This window comes from Pezoporus occidentalis, unplaced genomic scaffold, assembly GCF_034315485.1.
Source record: "Pezoporus occidentalis ecotype Australia unplaced genomic scaffold, CSIRO_AGI_Poc_V1 ctg115, whole genome shotgun sequence".
NCBI lineage: Eukaryota > Metazoa > Chordata > Aves > Psittaciformes > Psittacidae > Pezoporus > Pezoporus occidentalis.
Genome location: NW_026912940.1, coordinates 1,670,864 through 1,685,907, shown reverse-complemented (window position 1 = coordinate 1,685,907; position 15,044 = coordinate 1,670,864). Strand labels below are relative to the sequence as shown.

Sequence of the window (15,044 nt, the reverse complement as noted above, 5' to 3'; positions counted from 1 at the left end):
TGTGAGGTAAACAGCAAGTGGTAAACTACCTCCGGCAGTTGCGGTTGCAGAAGTGGCCCCTATGGGAAGAGGGCAGGGGCTGCCCTGTTCCAGCCCAGCTGGCTCCAACAGACACAGCAGAACCCAGCTGAGCCCCTGATCAAAGCTCTGCACCTCTGGAAAAGCCTACTTCAGGAAGGACAGAAAATGCCACAGAGAGGAGGAGGGAACAAAAGGAGTGAGAAACAGCAAAGGGAACACCAAGGTCAGAGAAGGAGGGGGAGGAGGTGCAGATATCCACCACTGCAGGTGCGGATGACTCAAGCTCAAGCAGGTGGAGATGCCCTGAAGGAGCCACGGCACATGGACACCCTGTGCTAGAGCAGATTTTTTCCCTGGAGAACTGCAGCTGATGAGGAGACCACACCAGAGTAGAGTGAAGTGAGAAGGCAGGAGCAGCAGAAAGAAACCACCTCACAATGACTACAACCCCACACCATGCAGGAAGGGGTACAGGAGTTTGGAGCACTAGAGTGAGGTTAAGCCTGGGAAAGGGGGGAGGAAAAGTCTTGCTTTCATGTCTGCCTGTTTCTTACTACTTGAATCTATTTTAACTGACAATCAATTAAATTAATTTTCCCCAAGTCAAGCCTGTTTTGCTCACAGCAGTAATTAGTAACTGGTCTGCCTCTCTTTATCTGAAGCTACAAGTCTTCTCATCCTATTTTCTGCCCACTTAGGAAGGGGAGAGACTGAGCAGCTGGGTGGGCATTTGCTGTTAGCCAAGGCTAAGCCACCACACCTGCACAAAACAGTTTTGACCCAATCTTTCATGGGAATGCTGATGAAGCAAGAGCTCAAACGGAGATTTGTGTTACATGACATGAATCCCATTACTGCTGCTGAGTCCTGGTTCTGAAGGCAAGAAAAGTAATACAAACTGGGTTAAGTGCCTAACAATTCTGAGTTAGGTTAAAGACCCTGATTTCATCCATCTATCCTTTGTGAAAAACAGTGCAAGTCAAAGTCTTGACACAGAGCAAACATTTTCCACGATCCAAATTGTGACTACTACTTACAGAATAGCAAATGCAGTGATCAATCCATTAACATTTCTCTTTCCTCTTTATCTTAAAGCTCAGAAAGCTCACAAAGTCTTTCAAATTCAATCCATCAGATACATAAATTGGTTCATTTTTGTACATCCAAAATCCTGCATAAACTGTCATTTATATTTTCTATTGTTATTATTATTACTTATACTGATCCACTGTCAGTTTTTATACACACTCCTAATTCTATAATAGAGCAGATAAGATCCATTAGCAGAACAAAATAGCATAAAAAACACAATAATGAAGTCCACTCAAAATACTGCACTTCTCAAGTGCTGGACTTCTCCATAAGTATATATTATTGCCTTATGCATCCACACAGACCTTCATCCTGGGAGCTGTCATCGCTATTTCTTCCTCTATCTAATTTGGGCTGCAAGGTTCAAGGGATGGGAACTTGATAATAGGAAACACTGTATCAATGCAAGACAGCCCAAAAAATAATCCAGCACATCAAAATTTCTGTCAAGTTCTCCAATACCCATTTCCAAACAGGAGGTGTAATTAAGTCCAGGCAAAGCTACAGTCTTCTCATTTGAAACAGTACAAGACTGAAGAGATTACAAGAGGGCTTCCCCAAAGGATTACTTCCCATCTGTGTTCCAAGAGCAATAAACCCTATTCCTAGCAATGCTGATATCCCCACTTAAAATGCTTCAGATTTAAGAGTCGGAGCCAATTCCCTGACAAACCAATAAAAACTGAACTTTACTACAAAAGAAAGCGGTAAAATTCTGAGTACTTCATCTTCCATTAATTGCTTCAGATTAACTGTCAACAGGAATACACACTGGAGCACTTTTCAGTTCATATCTCTCTTCACAGGAAGAACAAACACATTGCCTCTCCTGCATAGTCTCACTAGCTGATAACCTTGGTCTGCAACCTGTACACCAGGATCTAAAATACAAACTTATATTTTGAGACAGCAGGGGCACGTATTTCATTAAATAAATTACTCTCTTCCTGTGTTACCCCACTACAAAAGAATAATTCCTTACACTCACTTAACTTACTGTTGACATTCTCAAGTTAGCTAGAACTTGGAAGCCACAGACATCAATTTAATCATTCCTGTGCTGTCAGAAAGAGACAAAATCTGCAAGTGATACTTGCCCATGTTTTAAAGTCAGGAAAAGCTTCAATAATTTGTATTTTGACTGGTAGAGAATCTAGAAGATCATAACAGGAAAATCACTGAAGTGTAAAGTTATTGTAATCTTCTCTGATATGCTCCACTTAGGCAAAAAGTACGCAGGTCAGAGAAATTTAAGTCAAACTGCCAATAGCATCTTCTGCCTAGGTCTCCCTACCTGCCTGCAATATCTTAGTACATCTTAAAATTATGAAGGCCATGCTTTTCAACCAGCCAGTCTGCCTTTCCTTGAACTCATCTCTGACTAATTCATAGCCTATAATCAAATGAAGCGCATCCTTAAACTAAACATAATACCTTCCACTTTTTCACTTGCATTTATTTTTAGTTAGTGTAATACCAGCGTGTTTCAGGATCATCACTCAGTTGCTCTTAAAGCCAACACATGTAAGGTTATCTACTACCCATACATCTATTCTTAAACTTTCTCTCTTTAATTCAGACTTTTCCTCTTTTAACTGTATTTCCATACACCCATATCATGTCATTTTCTTCCATACCTGAATGTGCAAAGCTATCACTGCCTTCACAACACACTCCCAGTGATGCCAACCTGATACCTCATCCTCTCTCTGTATTATCACCTCTGAATTCAACCCAAGTGCTGCCTCTGCAGTGTTGACTTCTATCTTCTTCTCAGGTCCACCTCTGCAGATGAGTGAGCCCAGAGGTAGATGCTATGCCCGTGTCGTTTATCACACACAGAATGAAGGCACCCATGCCAAAGAGAACTTCCCTGCAGCTCCCTTGTTCATCAGGCACTTCCATACCTCAAAACGAAGCACTGCTTTTCAACCTCTTCAGTTAAACATGTAAAAGTTTGTGATACAAGAAATAAGAGACCAAGCAAACCATTCATAGTTTTTACAAAGAAATAAATGAAGCTGCACTATATTACTAAGGTATGTGTTTAAGGAAAAGGGCAAAAGCCCTCATAGGACAAACGGTGTACAGGCACCTCGGCTGCACACAGAAGACATAAGGACATTTAGGGCTTTATGCATGCTGTCAGCATGTGTGCCTGCAAAACTGCAACGCTCACGATAACCCACCAGACTGCTCAGCAGCTCGGGACGTCTATAACAGGGCCCCGCTGCCAGAGAGACGATGCGGCCCCCCAGCACCAGAGGGGTGCTCAGTGGAGCTGCGCGCCCCAGGTCTCCGCCCGGGCGTGATTTCCGAGGTGCCCTCCGGGTCAGGCCCTCGGCGGCGCCCACCTCCCCGCCGCCCTCCACGGGGCTCCCGCTCTGCGCCGCGCCTCCCCGCCCCGTTCCCCGCCCCTCCAACGGCCCCCGCGTCCCGCCGCCCCACGGGCGGCCCGCAGGCCTCTCCCGTCAGCCCGCCCGGCTGCACCTGCCGGGCCCGGGAGCCCCAGCGGCCGCTCCCCGCGGGCCCTGACCCGCGGCCTGCCGCCTCCCGCCCTGCGCCGCACCGTTAGCGATGAGCTTGGCCGAGAGCTGCTTGACGAGCTCGGGGATCCGCTCCCACTGGCACTCCGAGCGGCACCGCTCGATCTCCGTCTCCAGCCGCGAGCCTGCCTTCTTGGTGGCCATGGTCGGGCCGCTGGGCCCCGCCGGGGAAAGGGGCCGGGGCGGCGGGAAGGGAAGGGAAGGGGAGGGAAGGGGAGGGGAGGGGAGGGGAGAGGAGAGGCCGGCGGCGGCGCGGCTGGAGCGGCGGAGCTCGAGAGCTGCGGCCCGCGCCGCGCTGCGCTGCGCTGCCGGGCGCCCGGCGGGAATGGCGCCACCTGCCGGACAGCGATGGGGCAGCGCGGGGCGGAGCCAGGAGGCGGGGGCGGCCCGGGGTTGAAGGGTCTCGGGTCCCGCCTCCCGTCCGGGGGCCGCCCTGGTGGCGCGGGGTGAAGGAGGTGAAGAAGCAGCCGCGTTGGTGAAGGTGCCCGCTGGTAGCAGGGCCGGTAGGCGGGCGGGAACCGCTGCTCCTTAAAATGATTTGCCCAGTGTCATCCAAATTCATCCAGTCTCCTCGTCACACAGGCTAAGGATGAACATTCATCCACCCCCCCCTCGGCTATACTTTTCCACTTCCATAAAATGTAACACCAGATCGGTTCTTGTCTGTTAATGGTTACCTCTTCCCTCACTTTGAAACCAACCATCCACACTCAGTCGAGGGGGTTTTAATCCCTTTAAGGGCATTCTCCTTTTTGTCTTCTGTTTCCACACCTCACACCATCCTTTCTCTGTGGTCTCTGGTAGCTGATACGCTCTGTCCCATCTTGTCCCATGGAAAGGTGACCCCCAGTGGGGCCCACCAGCTCAGTATGCACTTGCTCCCTAGTTGAACAGCAGAGGGTAGAGCAGTGCCAAAAATGCACGCCCTACATAAATAATGTCCTATGTTTCGAGAAAATAAATGCGCTCTAAAGCGTGCAAAAAAAAACACTTGTAAGGGTTTCAATAAATACCACGTGTCTTTGTCAAATGCTACATCAAACGTGACATGCTAGTGCCACAAACTTTCATCCACCCCAAAAAACAGCCACCATGCCTGATCTTCACTAGAAATGTAGCAAAGAGACCAAGACTACGTTTAAGAAAAATCAGATGCTGTTAGTGCTCTTACATGCATTGCACCCCGCTGGATCTAGCACGTTTATTCTTCAGAAGTATCAAGATCACAGAAGTCAAATATGGGCAAACGTAATATGACCAGCCTGAGACAGCTCACTCATTCTTTTATAACTGTTAAGAACAATCTGTCTTACTCCCCAAACTCTGTTATTATGATCTTCAAACTCTTAGGGAACAGTAACATCACCAGGTGCAACATCTATGTGGTGTTATATAAACAGATCAGATAAATGTAAACGTGACATGTCTGTGGGCCCTGAAAGGGTCACTGCCCACATAACAGAATTTCCAACCAATTTTCTAGCTAGTGTGTCTGTCACGTATACTACCAAGGAACAGCTGCTTCCTGAAGTTTCACGTGGTTTTTATCATCAGGTGAAAGATCAATAAAAGGGTGCAAAGATGGGAAATCACTGCCATCAAATCATTAATTGGTCATGAACAAACCCAGGCTTGTGCAACGAGAACCTTCTCCAGCTGTATCCTCAATGTAACAAACATTTACTTCGTGCAAATCTTGCTTTGCTTCTATCAGACCATCACAGGTATTGCAACTCTGTGACAGGGATCAAGTGTCTTAGTGTTTCAACTAATTACTCCTCATTCTCGGTGCTACTGAAAGCATAATAGCACAAAATTCAGATACTGTAATCTGCTTTGTTATCACGTTGCTGCTAAAGCACTTTCAGATTACAGCCCAACTGCAAACAAAGTATCCTTCAGATTTTAAAAAGTGGAATAGAAATAGTAGCAGAAGGCAACAGCATTTAAGAAATACAGTGGAGTATCATAGGGCTGGAAAGAAGATTTAATACTGTAACAAAAGCAAAAGCAGAAATATGTGATAAAGCATTTTTTGCTTACATGAGGTTTCACAAGATCCAGAGAACATTAAACTGAGAATAGCAGGGTGTTTCAATGGAGAGATAAGATAAATTAAAAATAAGGCAGGAAAGTAATGATAATTCAAAAGCTTTGATATCATAACTACTAGTTCTTTTACAAATAGGATAATGAAAACTAAAATTTCAACTGAAAAGATTTAATTTGCTTATGAAGATTATTCATATTTATTCACAGCAATTTTAACACATTTTGTTAGCAATGATCACATCATTTCAGGAAAAGCTACCAGCAAAATAGTATTAAAATATTTACATAACAGTTCATCAGGCTTATTATCTCAACAGCTACTATTTATGAAGTGAGACATTTTTGCAAAATTAATTAGTATATTTTGAAATGCATTGGAACAATTAGAAAATCTGCTTTAACATTAATGAACCTACCTAAGACTGCTCTGATTCCATTGTAGATGACCCATAATCATTAACAATAATGCATCCGGAATGAATATCATAAAAGTGATGTAGAAAATAGGGCTGACCCTGCATATTTTGTCAATTGCCACTTATTTTCAAACTGAAACAAAGTGCTAGTTTCTGGAAATGGCCTATTTAGTAAACGGTTGGCACACACTGAAGCACGCACACACAAAGCAATAAGAGAAATAAGGGATTATTCAGTGCAAATTCATGACCTTGGTATGAAGAAATGGGAACTTTAAATACACACCACTCTGATGCTTCTGGTAACCTGAAAATAAACCCGAAAAAGCAGCTTTTCTGTAAATACTCCCTACATAACCACGAGAAACAGAAGTGATGGCAGTTTAAACCGGTATAATGTAAAAGTCACAGAGAATATAAACTGACTTAAAATAACATTTTAATTACTAAGATCATAGAATCATAGAATAGTTAGGGTTGGAAAGGACCTTCAGATCATCTAGTTCCACCCCCCTAGACCATGCCACCCAAGGCTCTGTCCATCCTGGCCTTGAACACCGCGAGGGATGGAGCATTCACAACTTCCCTGGCCAACCCATTGCAGTGCCTCACCACCCTTACAGTAAAGAACTTCTTCCTTATATCCAATCTAAGATGATATTAAAGATTGTGTTACAAAGACTCAGAAAAAAAAAATAAAATCAAAAAGTACTTGCATTTTTAAAGGTCACACAATCAAATAGAATGTTAGGAACTCACATGAGCAAAAGAAAAAAGAAAAAAAAAAGAAAAAAAGGCAAGCAAACTTATAAGAGCGCGGGATTTTATTCTAAATTCAGTTTCTGTTTTTTGTTGGGCAAACACTGCTGAAGCAGCAGGGAAGGAACCAAATCTCACCTTTTTCCAGCTTTCTGTTAATCTAAATAAATGAATGAATTAATTAAAACAGTAGTTTCATGACAGCTTTGCGGAAATCAGTTCAGTGGTATGGAGGCCCTTGTAACAAAGCTTAACACCCAATTTGTGTGAAAGGCTGTCAGTTCTTAATGGCAACTGGTTTTGCACTATTTTCAGAAGTGTTTAATACATAAATTTACCTACTACTTGGGTTTTAGTCTGGCACACTGACCAACAGTTTGGGTTTTTTTTCTAAGTATGGTTTATCTGAAGCTGCTAATCAAACTGCCAATTATTGAAACTATTTTTTTCCTATGAACTTTTTTAAGGTCAATAATAAAAAAGAAGCTTTTGCTCAGCACAAATCCTTATTTTGCCAATTTCTTAATTTTCAATTCGACAACATTTTACTGTCTATTAAGATGTCAAATGTATTCTATTGCAAGTGACCAGAGATGCAATTCAAATATTATTTGTATTTTAAGTCAATGACATTCAACTCCTGCTACCATGTGCCATTTTCTCAAATGTGAAGTGCAAAAATTTTTAGGCCAAAATGCATTGAGGTGAGAAGTAATTTCTGTACAAGAAAGAGCACAGTTGGTAAGCATTATAGAAAAAAAAAATAAAAAATTACTGGGATCAAAGTCTTTTTCTTCAGTTAGCATAATGCTTAGTAAAATGAGGTAACTGCAGAGTTCTCCATTGCTACTGAAGCCAGTTATCTGTCTGAAATTTAGAGCAGGCCATTTAAAATTGTTAGAGAAAATAATTTCACAGCCAAAACCAGGACACAGGGACATTTGGTTCCTTTTGAGAGTACCACAATGCAACTTAAATAGAAATTAAGTGAAACTGAACAGCATCTGCAAAATCAACAGTTTGGCACCATGCACATTATAAAACCTGCAACTCCTGCCTCATGGCAAGGAATAGAGTCATGTAAGAAGTGAAATATGCTTCATCAAAAATATTTCAACATTTCAAGGTTTTGTACTAGATGAATTTATTTTCTTAAAGACAAAACATCTGTGAATGTACATTTTTTGTAAACTATTAAGCCCTTACTGCTGTTTGAACATTCAAATAATACACAAAACAGTTCAGGAAAACCTAGGAACCTGGAAAGCTTTTTTTTTCCTTCACAATGGACTTCTGATTTTGTAGTTTGCTGCTTTCAAATGGATTCAATTCCTACTGCACTTGTAAAATAACATGCAGCACAACTGATACTTTAAAAGGAATGTATGTCTGTACAATCAGGAAAACATAAATTTTCCCTACTCTACAAAATCTTCTGATGTTAATTCTCAGTCTTTAATAAATGAGAGTGCTAATAGACATTGCTATTGAGAGGCTGAATCAGAAATTTAAATTACTAATTGTGCTGCAAAAGATAAAAAGTCAGACTCAAAAAGATACCCTTTCCAAGCCCCTGTATGATAAATGGGAACCACCATTGCCAAGGAAAAAGAGTACAATGTGTATCACTAAATTGGCAATATATATTAAAGTCACATTGTTCCAGCCCAATGCAGTTTTAAACCTATGCCATACTGCATTTTAAACCTATTTAAACTGCTTCTAGAAATATTCTCTGCATCATAAATGCATAAACACACAAAAAGTCACCTCCCAGAATTAAAGAAAAGCACTTCATTGGTGTCTACAGGATGATTAGATGTATTTATTTCTGAATTGCTACTTGTTCCACAACTGTATTTTTACAAAGCTATGTTCCCAGTAAAATTGTTATTCTGTATTAACATGTAGTAACTAACAGGAGGCAAAATGGGAAGAAAGAGACCATTGTTTGCTGTTTGTCACATTTATTGTGCCAGTTTAAAACTTTGCAGCCTTGTTCAAAGTTCTAAGCATTTCAAATAAATGCTTTGACTACTTTTAAGTTCATGGAAGAGCCAAGGTAAGGTCTAAGCATGGGTCATCACTGTGTTACATTTACAGTAAGCCTCTTGTTCTGCTGTATTTCAACTGTTATCCCACACAGTGATGCTCACAGAGCAGCAGGTAAAGAGGGTCTCTGCACTGGTTTTGTGCAGTAACAAAACTGACAGACACAGTTCAGCTAAATTCTAGATGTGATCCACATCCTAGCTTAATCTCTCATTTGATCTCAAAAAAGAAATCTTCCTAGACACATTAAACCTGAGTGGCAAAGCCATTTTCCTATTCTTTTGCAAAAAGTGTCCAGAATATAAATATTCCAGACTTTTGAAAAACAATTATTTTTAGAAAGATGCAAGCTTCTTACACTGCAATTAGCCTACTGAACTTCAGTTCTCTTCATTCTATCCAGCTCAGAAAATAAGCCATGTACCATTTTTAACTAATTCTTAAAGGTAAAAATAAGATACCTATTACATGTCAGGAAATTAGAAAGCTAGATTTTAGTAATGAACATCTTCAAATATGAATCTGGATAGTCTGTTTAGCTAGCAAAAGAGACTAGCTGGCTGCTCTTCTCTCTGTAGTACAACTGTCTGATTTCATTACACTGTTGGCTAAAATCATACTTTGGCTTTATTCCCATATCAGTTTCTATCTACAAAGGAATCACCGTCGTCATATAATTGCTGTTTTAAACTGCAAGTCTGTCACTGCTTAAGAAAAGATCAGGTGTTTCTCGCATTGTATTTACTGAGTGCAGCAGTTGAGTTACATTCCTTCTTCAGTTCCTAAGTTCAATCCCTTTAAATAAATTAACTTGTTACATAGAAGAAAAACTTTGAATTTTCACCTTTTTTTTCCCCTTTTCTCAGAGTTCCTAACTAATTATTGGTAATTAAAAATATTTTCCTTTATTAATAATTATCAGTATTTTCTCCATTGCTATTTAAATGCATCTGGTACAAAAATGATGGTTAAATTTGAAGCACCTACAGTGTCATAGTGCGTTCAGACATTTTCTTTGCTGTAACAGCAGCTAGACGACTTGCTAACTACATTGCCAGACCACCAGAGGGAGTCGAAAACTACATATAGTTTCTGAAAGGGCCTCAACCTGTGGGCTTAGAGAAACTGCTTTATGTTGTGACTATGACAAATGGGAAAGAAAATGAAATAAATTAGAGATATTAATGGAGATCAGGAGTTGCTGAGGATAAAGAGCATGAAAAAATTCTAGAAACCTCATCAATTTGTTACTACCCAGGAGTAAGAAAACGCTTGTGATCTAGAAGCGTTCAGCAAAAAGAAGTGCTCAGCAACTGCTTTCTGTTCTGTGTTTGTAAAAACCAAAAAATTTAATTTATATTTTTCAATTACATTAATAACTGGAGAAAAGTCTTACAGTAAGTCCAAAATTAGTACACAGAAGTCCTAAACCAAAGGCACAAAGACCCTTTGGTCTCATCATGTATGTCTCTTTGAACAGCTCAGGGAATGTCAGGGGTATCATGAGGACACTAGGCTTGTGCCAGAGGAAAGTAGAAGACAGTGTCAGAGTATAGCCTGCCTAGCCTGATGTGACCCTGAGAGAGACCTGGCCTGTCAACAGCCTCTCTCTGCCATAGCAACTGGCAGAACCAGTTAACCTTCATGTAAAGAAAAACATTTACCAATAGATTAACAGAGAAAATGAATTAAGAACATAAATTTTGAGACCTGCAACAAATTTATATGAGGAATTAGATCTTTTAAAACCTCTCAGGGTAATTAACTATTTGCTCAAACATTAAAAAGGCAGTGGATTCCTCAAGTCTTGATGTCTCCAAAACAAGGCTGGATGCTTTTCAGGTAACATGACTTGGTCAAACACAAGTTATTTGCTCTACAGAAGACTAACTGATTTACATTTGATACCTTGCTCTACACAGGATGTCAGATAGCAAATCACAGATACTTGATTCCCAGTTCCCCCAGATCCTTGCTGCACTGTGCAGTTCCTGCCTACAAAACACCAGGGACCACCGGGAAGGTACTGAAAAGAAAGCAGTGCACATCATTCTGCTGCCCTGTAAACCATGGCATGTCTGCATCTTGAGTGCTGCATGGATTTTTAATACAACTGGTTTGACTAAGTCAGACATCCCTTATGTTCTTGCAGTATTCAGTTGGCTTTACACACTGCAACTTATTTTATGTGGCCCTACTCAACCCTTTAGAACTCTACTGCCTAACACTTGCTCTCACTGGCAGAAAGAAAAATTCTGCTTGCATCTTAAAAGATTCTCCAGAAATCACAACTTTTCCTCTTCATGTACTCTGCTATTTCATAGCTTCTTTCTTACTACGTATTTCCAGGGAAGATTAGGACTGAGCCTATTATTTAAAATACAGTAACATGATCAGAGAAGTCTCCAGAAGGTCTAACATTTGCCTGAAAACAACAGATTATTTCCAGTCTGCTTCATTGTCCTGGATATCATTCTATTACCACAGACCAAATTACAACATATGTGCTGGTTTTAGCTGCTTAATGAAAACTGAAGTAGAAAGCAGTAACGTCACTCTTGACTACAGCTGGTTGGGGATGGATGTGAACTATCATTCTATGGGCTTTGTCTACCTTCAGTTCACAAAGAAGATTCATGGGAAAAGTTTCTGGGGAATAACTGCCAGCTTTCAGCCTCTTAGTACTCCTGCTGGGTCCAAGTACAGGTTCTCAAAAACCTGAAGTTTCACATCTGGAGGACAAAGCAGATTTCTCCTTCATGCCTCTGACCGAACCCTACTTCAAAGTGCAAGAGGCAAATCAGCCAGCCAGATGGGACACCTCAGAGTATGTTTAGGTCGAAGTTTGAAGGTGCCATCTGAGTTGATACTTTTGGTTTGCACTCATTCTCAAAAAAAAAAAACAACAACCCCAAAACCCCAAACAAACAAACAAAAAAAAAACACAAAAAAAGGTCTTTTTGTGTGTGTATTTTAAAACCTGCTCTTTTTGTACTTCCAACACTATTCATTCCATTTATCAAATGAAACAGTTGTCTGAAGAGTAAGATACCTATACATTAACCAGTGTATTTTAAGCTAGGTATTTCTGCACTTCTGATAAAAAAAGAAGGGTTTGTTGCATAGGCTCCCTTCATATTTTTATTCTTCCTATATATGGGACACTTGACCTTGCAGCTCTTTTGATCCATGCATTGCCTTTCAGGACAAGCAGAAAGACTAGAGAAATCAAAGAGATAAGAGTTAACAAATAGAAATCTCAGGAAAGGAACAGACCCAAGTATACAATCTGGGGAGTAAAAATACATAATAATAAATTAAAAAAGCCCTACAAACAAAACCTGCATAACCTATTTAACCCAAATATACACTAAAAGAATGTGGCAGTCTTTAGGTATACTGACAGCATTACACCACAGGACTCAGGTATATTCACACATTTTCCTCCAAAAATGAGCTCCTGGCAGTCCTGGAGATCTGCAATAGCTCAAATACTACCAGTCTGTCTTAGAGGCTTGTTCAACTACTTCTCCCTACTGCAACAGTTGTGCAGAATGCAACAGCCAATAAACGTCCTTCGTTATTACCTACAAAACTGACATCACCCAAATATCATCTGCCTAACATTCAGATGTTCAGCTTATTTTCCAATTCTGTGAGAAGAGTTCACATCACAACTTCAATAGTCAGAAAAACCATGAACAAGCAGACCACAAGTTATCCAAGGGGAATACCCAGGCTGCTGCTCTGCGCTGTGTACAGCTCTGGCAAGAATCTCTTCTAAGGAAAACCAGGGTTGACTTGGATAATAATGACATGATGTACTTCTCCAGATTGTTTTGCATTAACTTTGAAGCCACGACAGTGGTTAACCACACAATTTAGGGTAACAACAACAACAAAATTTCCTATTTCTGAACACCATGGCCTGGAGAAGAAAACAGGCTGACCAAAGGTGGAAGTCTTCATTACCGTTATCATTCCAACAAAACTAAAGAATCTGATTTGCCAAACACTGTTTATGCCCTACTGGGGAAGTACCTCCAACCCAGAAGCCCCAACAGCAGATTTTCATAAATCTGTGGCTCCAACAAGACTGGCCAACAACAGGCTGGGCTTGCCATCCTCCAGACCAACAGTTAGGCTTTTACAGCTCCAGATAGGGGTGGTCAGGTGACTTCTGGTTTCACAAATCAATCTTCAGTGAGTTCTAAGCAGTCTTCCAGAAAACAGCTTTCTTGTATCACCGGTGAAATCACAAAGTGATCCAAAATCAGAAGCCTATCTTCATTTTTTTCCTGAATATCCTGGTATTGGGTAAAATAAACCACTGCAGTTACTTATCTTGGGCTTTGGTAATTTCTGTCACAAGGTTTTGCACTTTGTGAATGTGTCTAAGAATTTTAGAGAAGCACATAGTTGTTGGGAAGAAAACTTCACTGTTGATAACTGGCTTAGACTGAGCTAAGATACCATGTTTCTGTCTTTACCAGTTGAAGATGACTCCATTTCCCTCTGAGAAAAAAGCTGACAGGTTAATCTGTTTGGTTGTGGGTCTTTTTGTTTTGTTTTTTTTTTTGGGGGGGGAGTGTTTGTGGTTTTTTTTTTAGAATTTTTTTTGTTTTGTGAGATTTTATTTTTTCATTTGTTTGTGGGTTTTGTTTCAGTTTTTGTGGATTTTTTTGTTTCTTGTCCTTCAAGATTTGAAGTTAAATGTGTAGACCATTATTTCTTCAAAAGCAATGCCCTCTACATTTTGGTGAGGCAAAGCACTCGGCACTCTCCCCATTTTGCTCCCTCCCCTTCTCCCTGCCCACACAGGTGCAAGACACAGGTCACCCTGTTCCACTTACTGCAAATTAACACAGCCTGCTGGTTACAACCAGCTGTCAGAACCTGTCACCAATTCATTTGCCTATACAGCCTCAGAGGTAAAGGCAGAAATTACGGATGATTTCTTCTCCTGGACTCTGACAAAAGATAGCTTTTTCTGACAGGAAATAATTTTGCTGTTTTTTTTTTTTTTTGTGTGTGCTTTTTTTTTTTTTTGGGGGGTGGTGCTTGTTTTTTTTTCGCTTTTTTTCCTGTATACGTGCAGTAAGTTGTGTGTAAGCATAAAAATTTGCTGAGGTAGCATCTTAATGATAAGACTGTAAAGGTTGAAAGCCAATGCCAACCTTTTATTAATTTTTGTAATTCAGATGTAGGTTAAGATTAAAGGCCTGTTCTCACTTTGGTGGTGATCTCCAGTTCTCCTTTTAATCTGACAGGTTTAAAATTTAACTAGATGACCTGCCAGGGTTGCTTACGGATAGTATGTATCACCATGTCAGTCAAAGTAGAACAGCACTAATACTTGAGCATAAAAGCAGTAGGGATATAGCAATTAAAGAAGAGTTCTCTGTTTTTCTCAGCCTTATTGTTGGCATTTCAAAGGAAGTTAACAGACTTCTGCATGAATGCTTTATTACTACTTTTACTTTGGATTAACTATGAAATCAATTAATCCAGTGTTAACCAAAATGCCTTAACTAAATTAATAGAACACTTACTTCCCCACCTCTGCTGGCTGAGAGGTGGATACAAAGACCAGAACCAAGGAAAGGGCAGAGCACCTATCAGCAGAAAGGACTTGGAAGGGCTTGTGAGAAGCTGGCAGAACAGCCCGTGCCATCTCATCTACCTAAATGTTAACCAGGGATTTCCAGGCACTTGCAGACTACCCTTCATATCACACAGAACATAAAGGCTGTCAAAATACATGGGTTTTCTTCAAATTTACATTATTGCAGGTGTCTTTATATTTCTCTGCTCTTGCTGTTTCTGGGTATGAACATACAAGACTGCTCCAGCTGGTCTATGTTTTATTTACTAGTGCAGACCACAGGAATCATCCTAAGTTTTTGTTTTTTTTTCCCTACGAATGTATTCTGAACATCCAGAATCTATTGAAGAAGAATGGCAAGCGAGAGCTAGCAAACAGCTCTGCAGTTCTTATTTCTTATGGAATCCAGGGCCCTCTATGTCAAAGGAGCAAACTGAGAAATATTTCTCACAGGTAGAGAAAGATTAAAGCACTTTAATCTTTTTACAGCAGAAACAGCAG

At 40.7% G+C, this 15,044-nt stretch overlaps 2 protein-coding genes across 5 annotated transcripts in view; one reads left to right on the top strand and one right to left on the bottom strand.

Moving 5' to 3' along the window:
* The window catches only part of TTC7B (tetratricopeptide repeat domain 7B), a 138,612-nt gene extending 134,745 nt beyond the window's left edge, over nucleotides 1–3,867 (bottom strand). For all 4 annotated transcript variants that reach the window (XM_062638456.1, XM_062638472.1, XM_062638463.1 and 1 more), the window contains exon 1: nucleotides 3,683–3,867. In XM_062638456.1, the coding sequence (XP_062494440.1) occupies nucleotides 3,683–3,803 (121 nt within the window). In that variant the 5' untranslated portion in view covers nucleotides 3,804–3,867. The remainder of the gene's footprint in view (nucleotides 1–3,682) is intronic.
* Nucleotides 1–15,044, top strand: part of DGLUCY (D-glutamate cyclase) — a 185,476-nt gene that overhangs the window by 26,558 nt on the left and 143,874 nt on the right. The window lies entirely within an intron of this gene.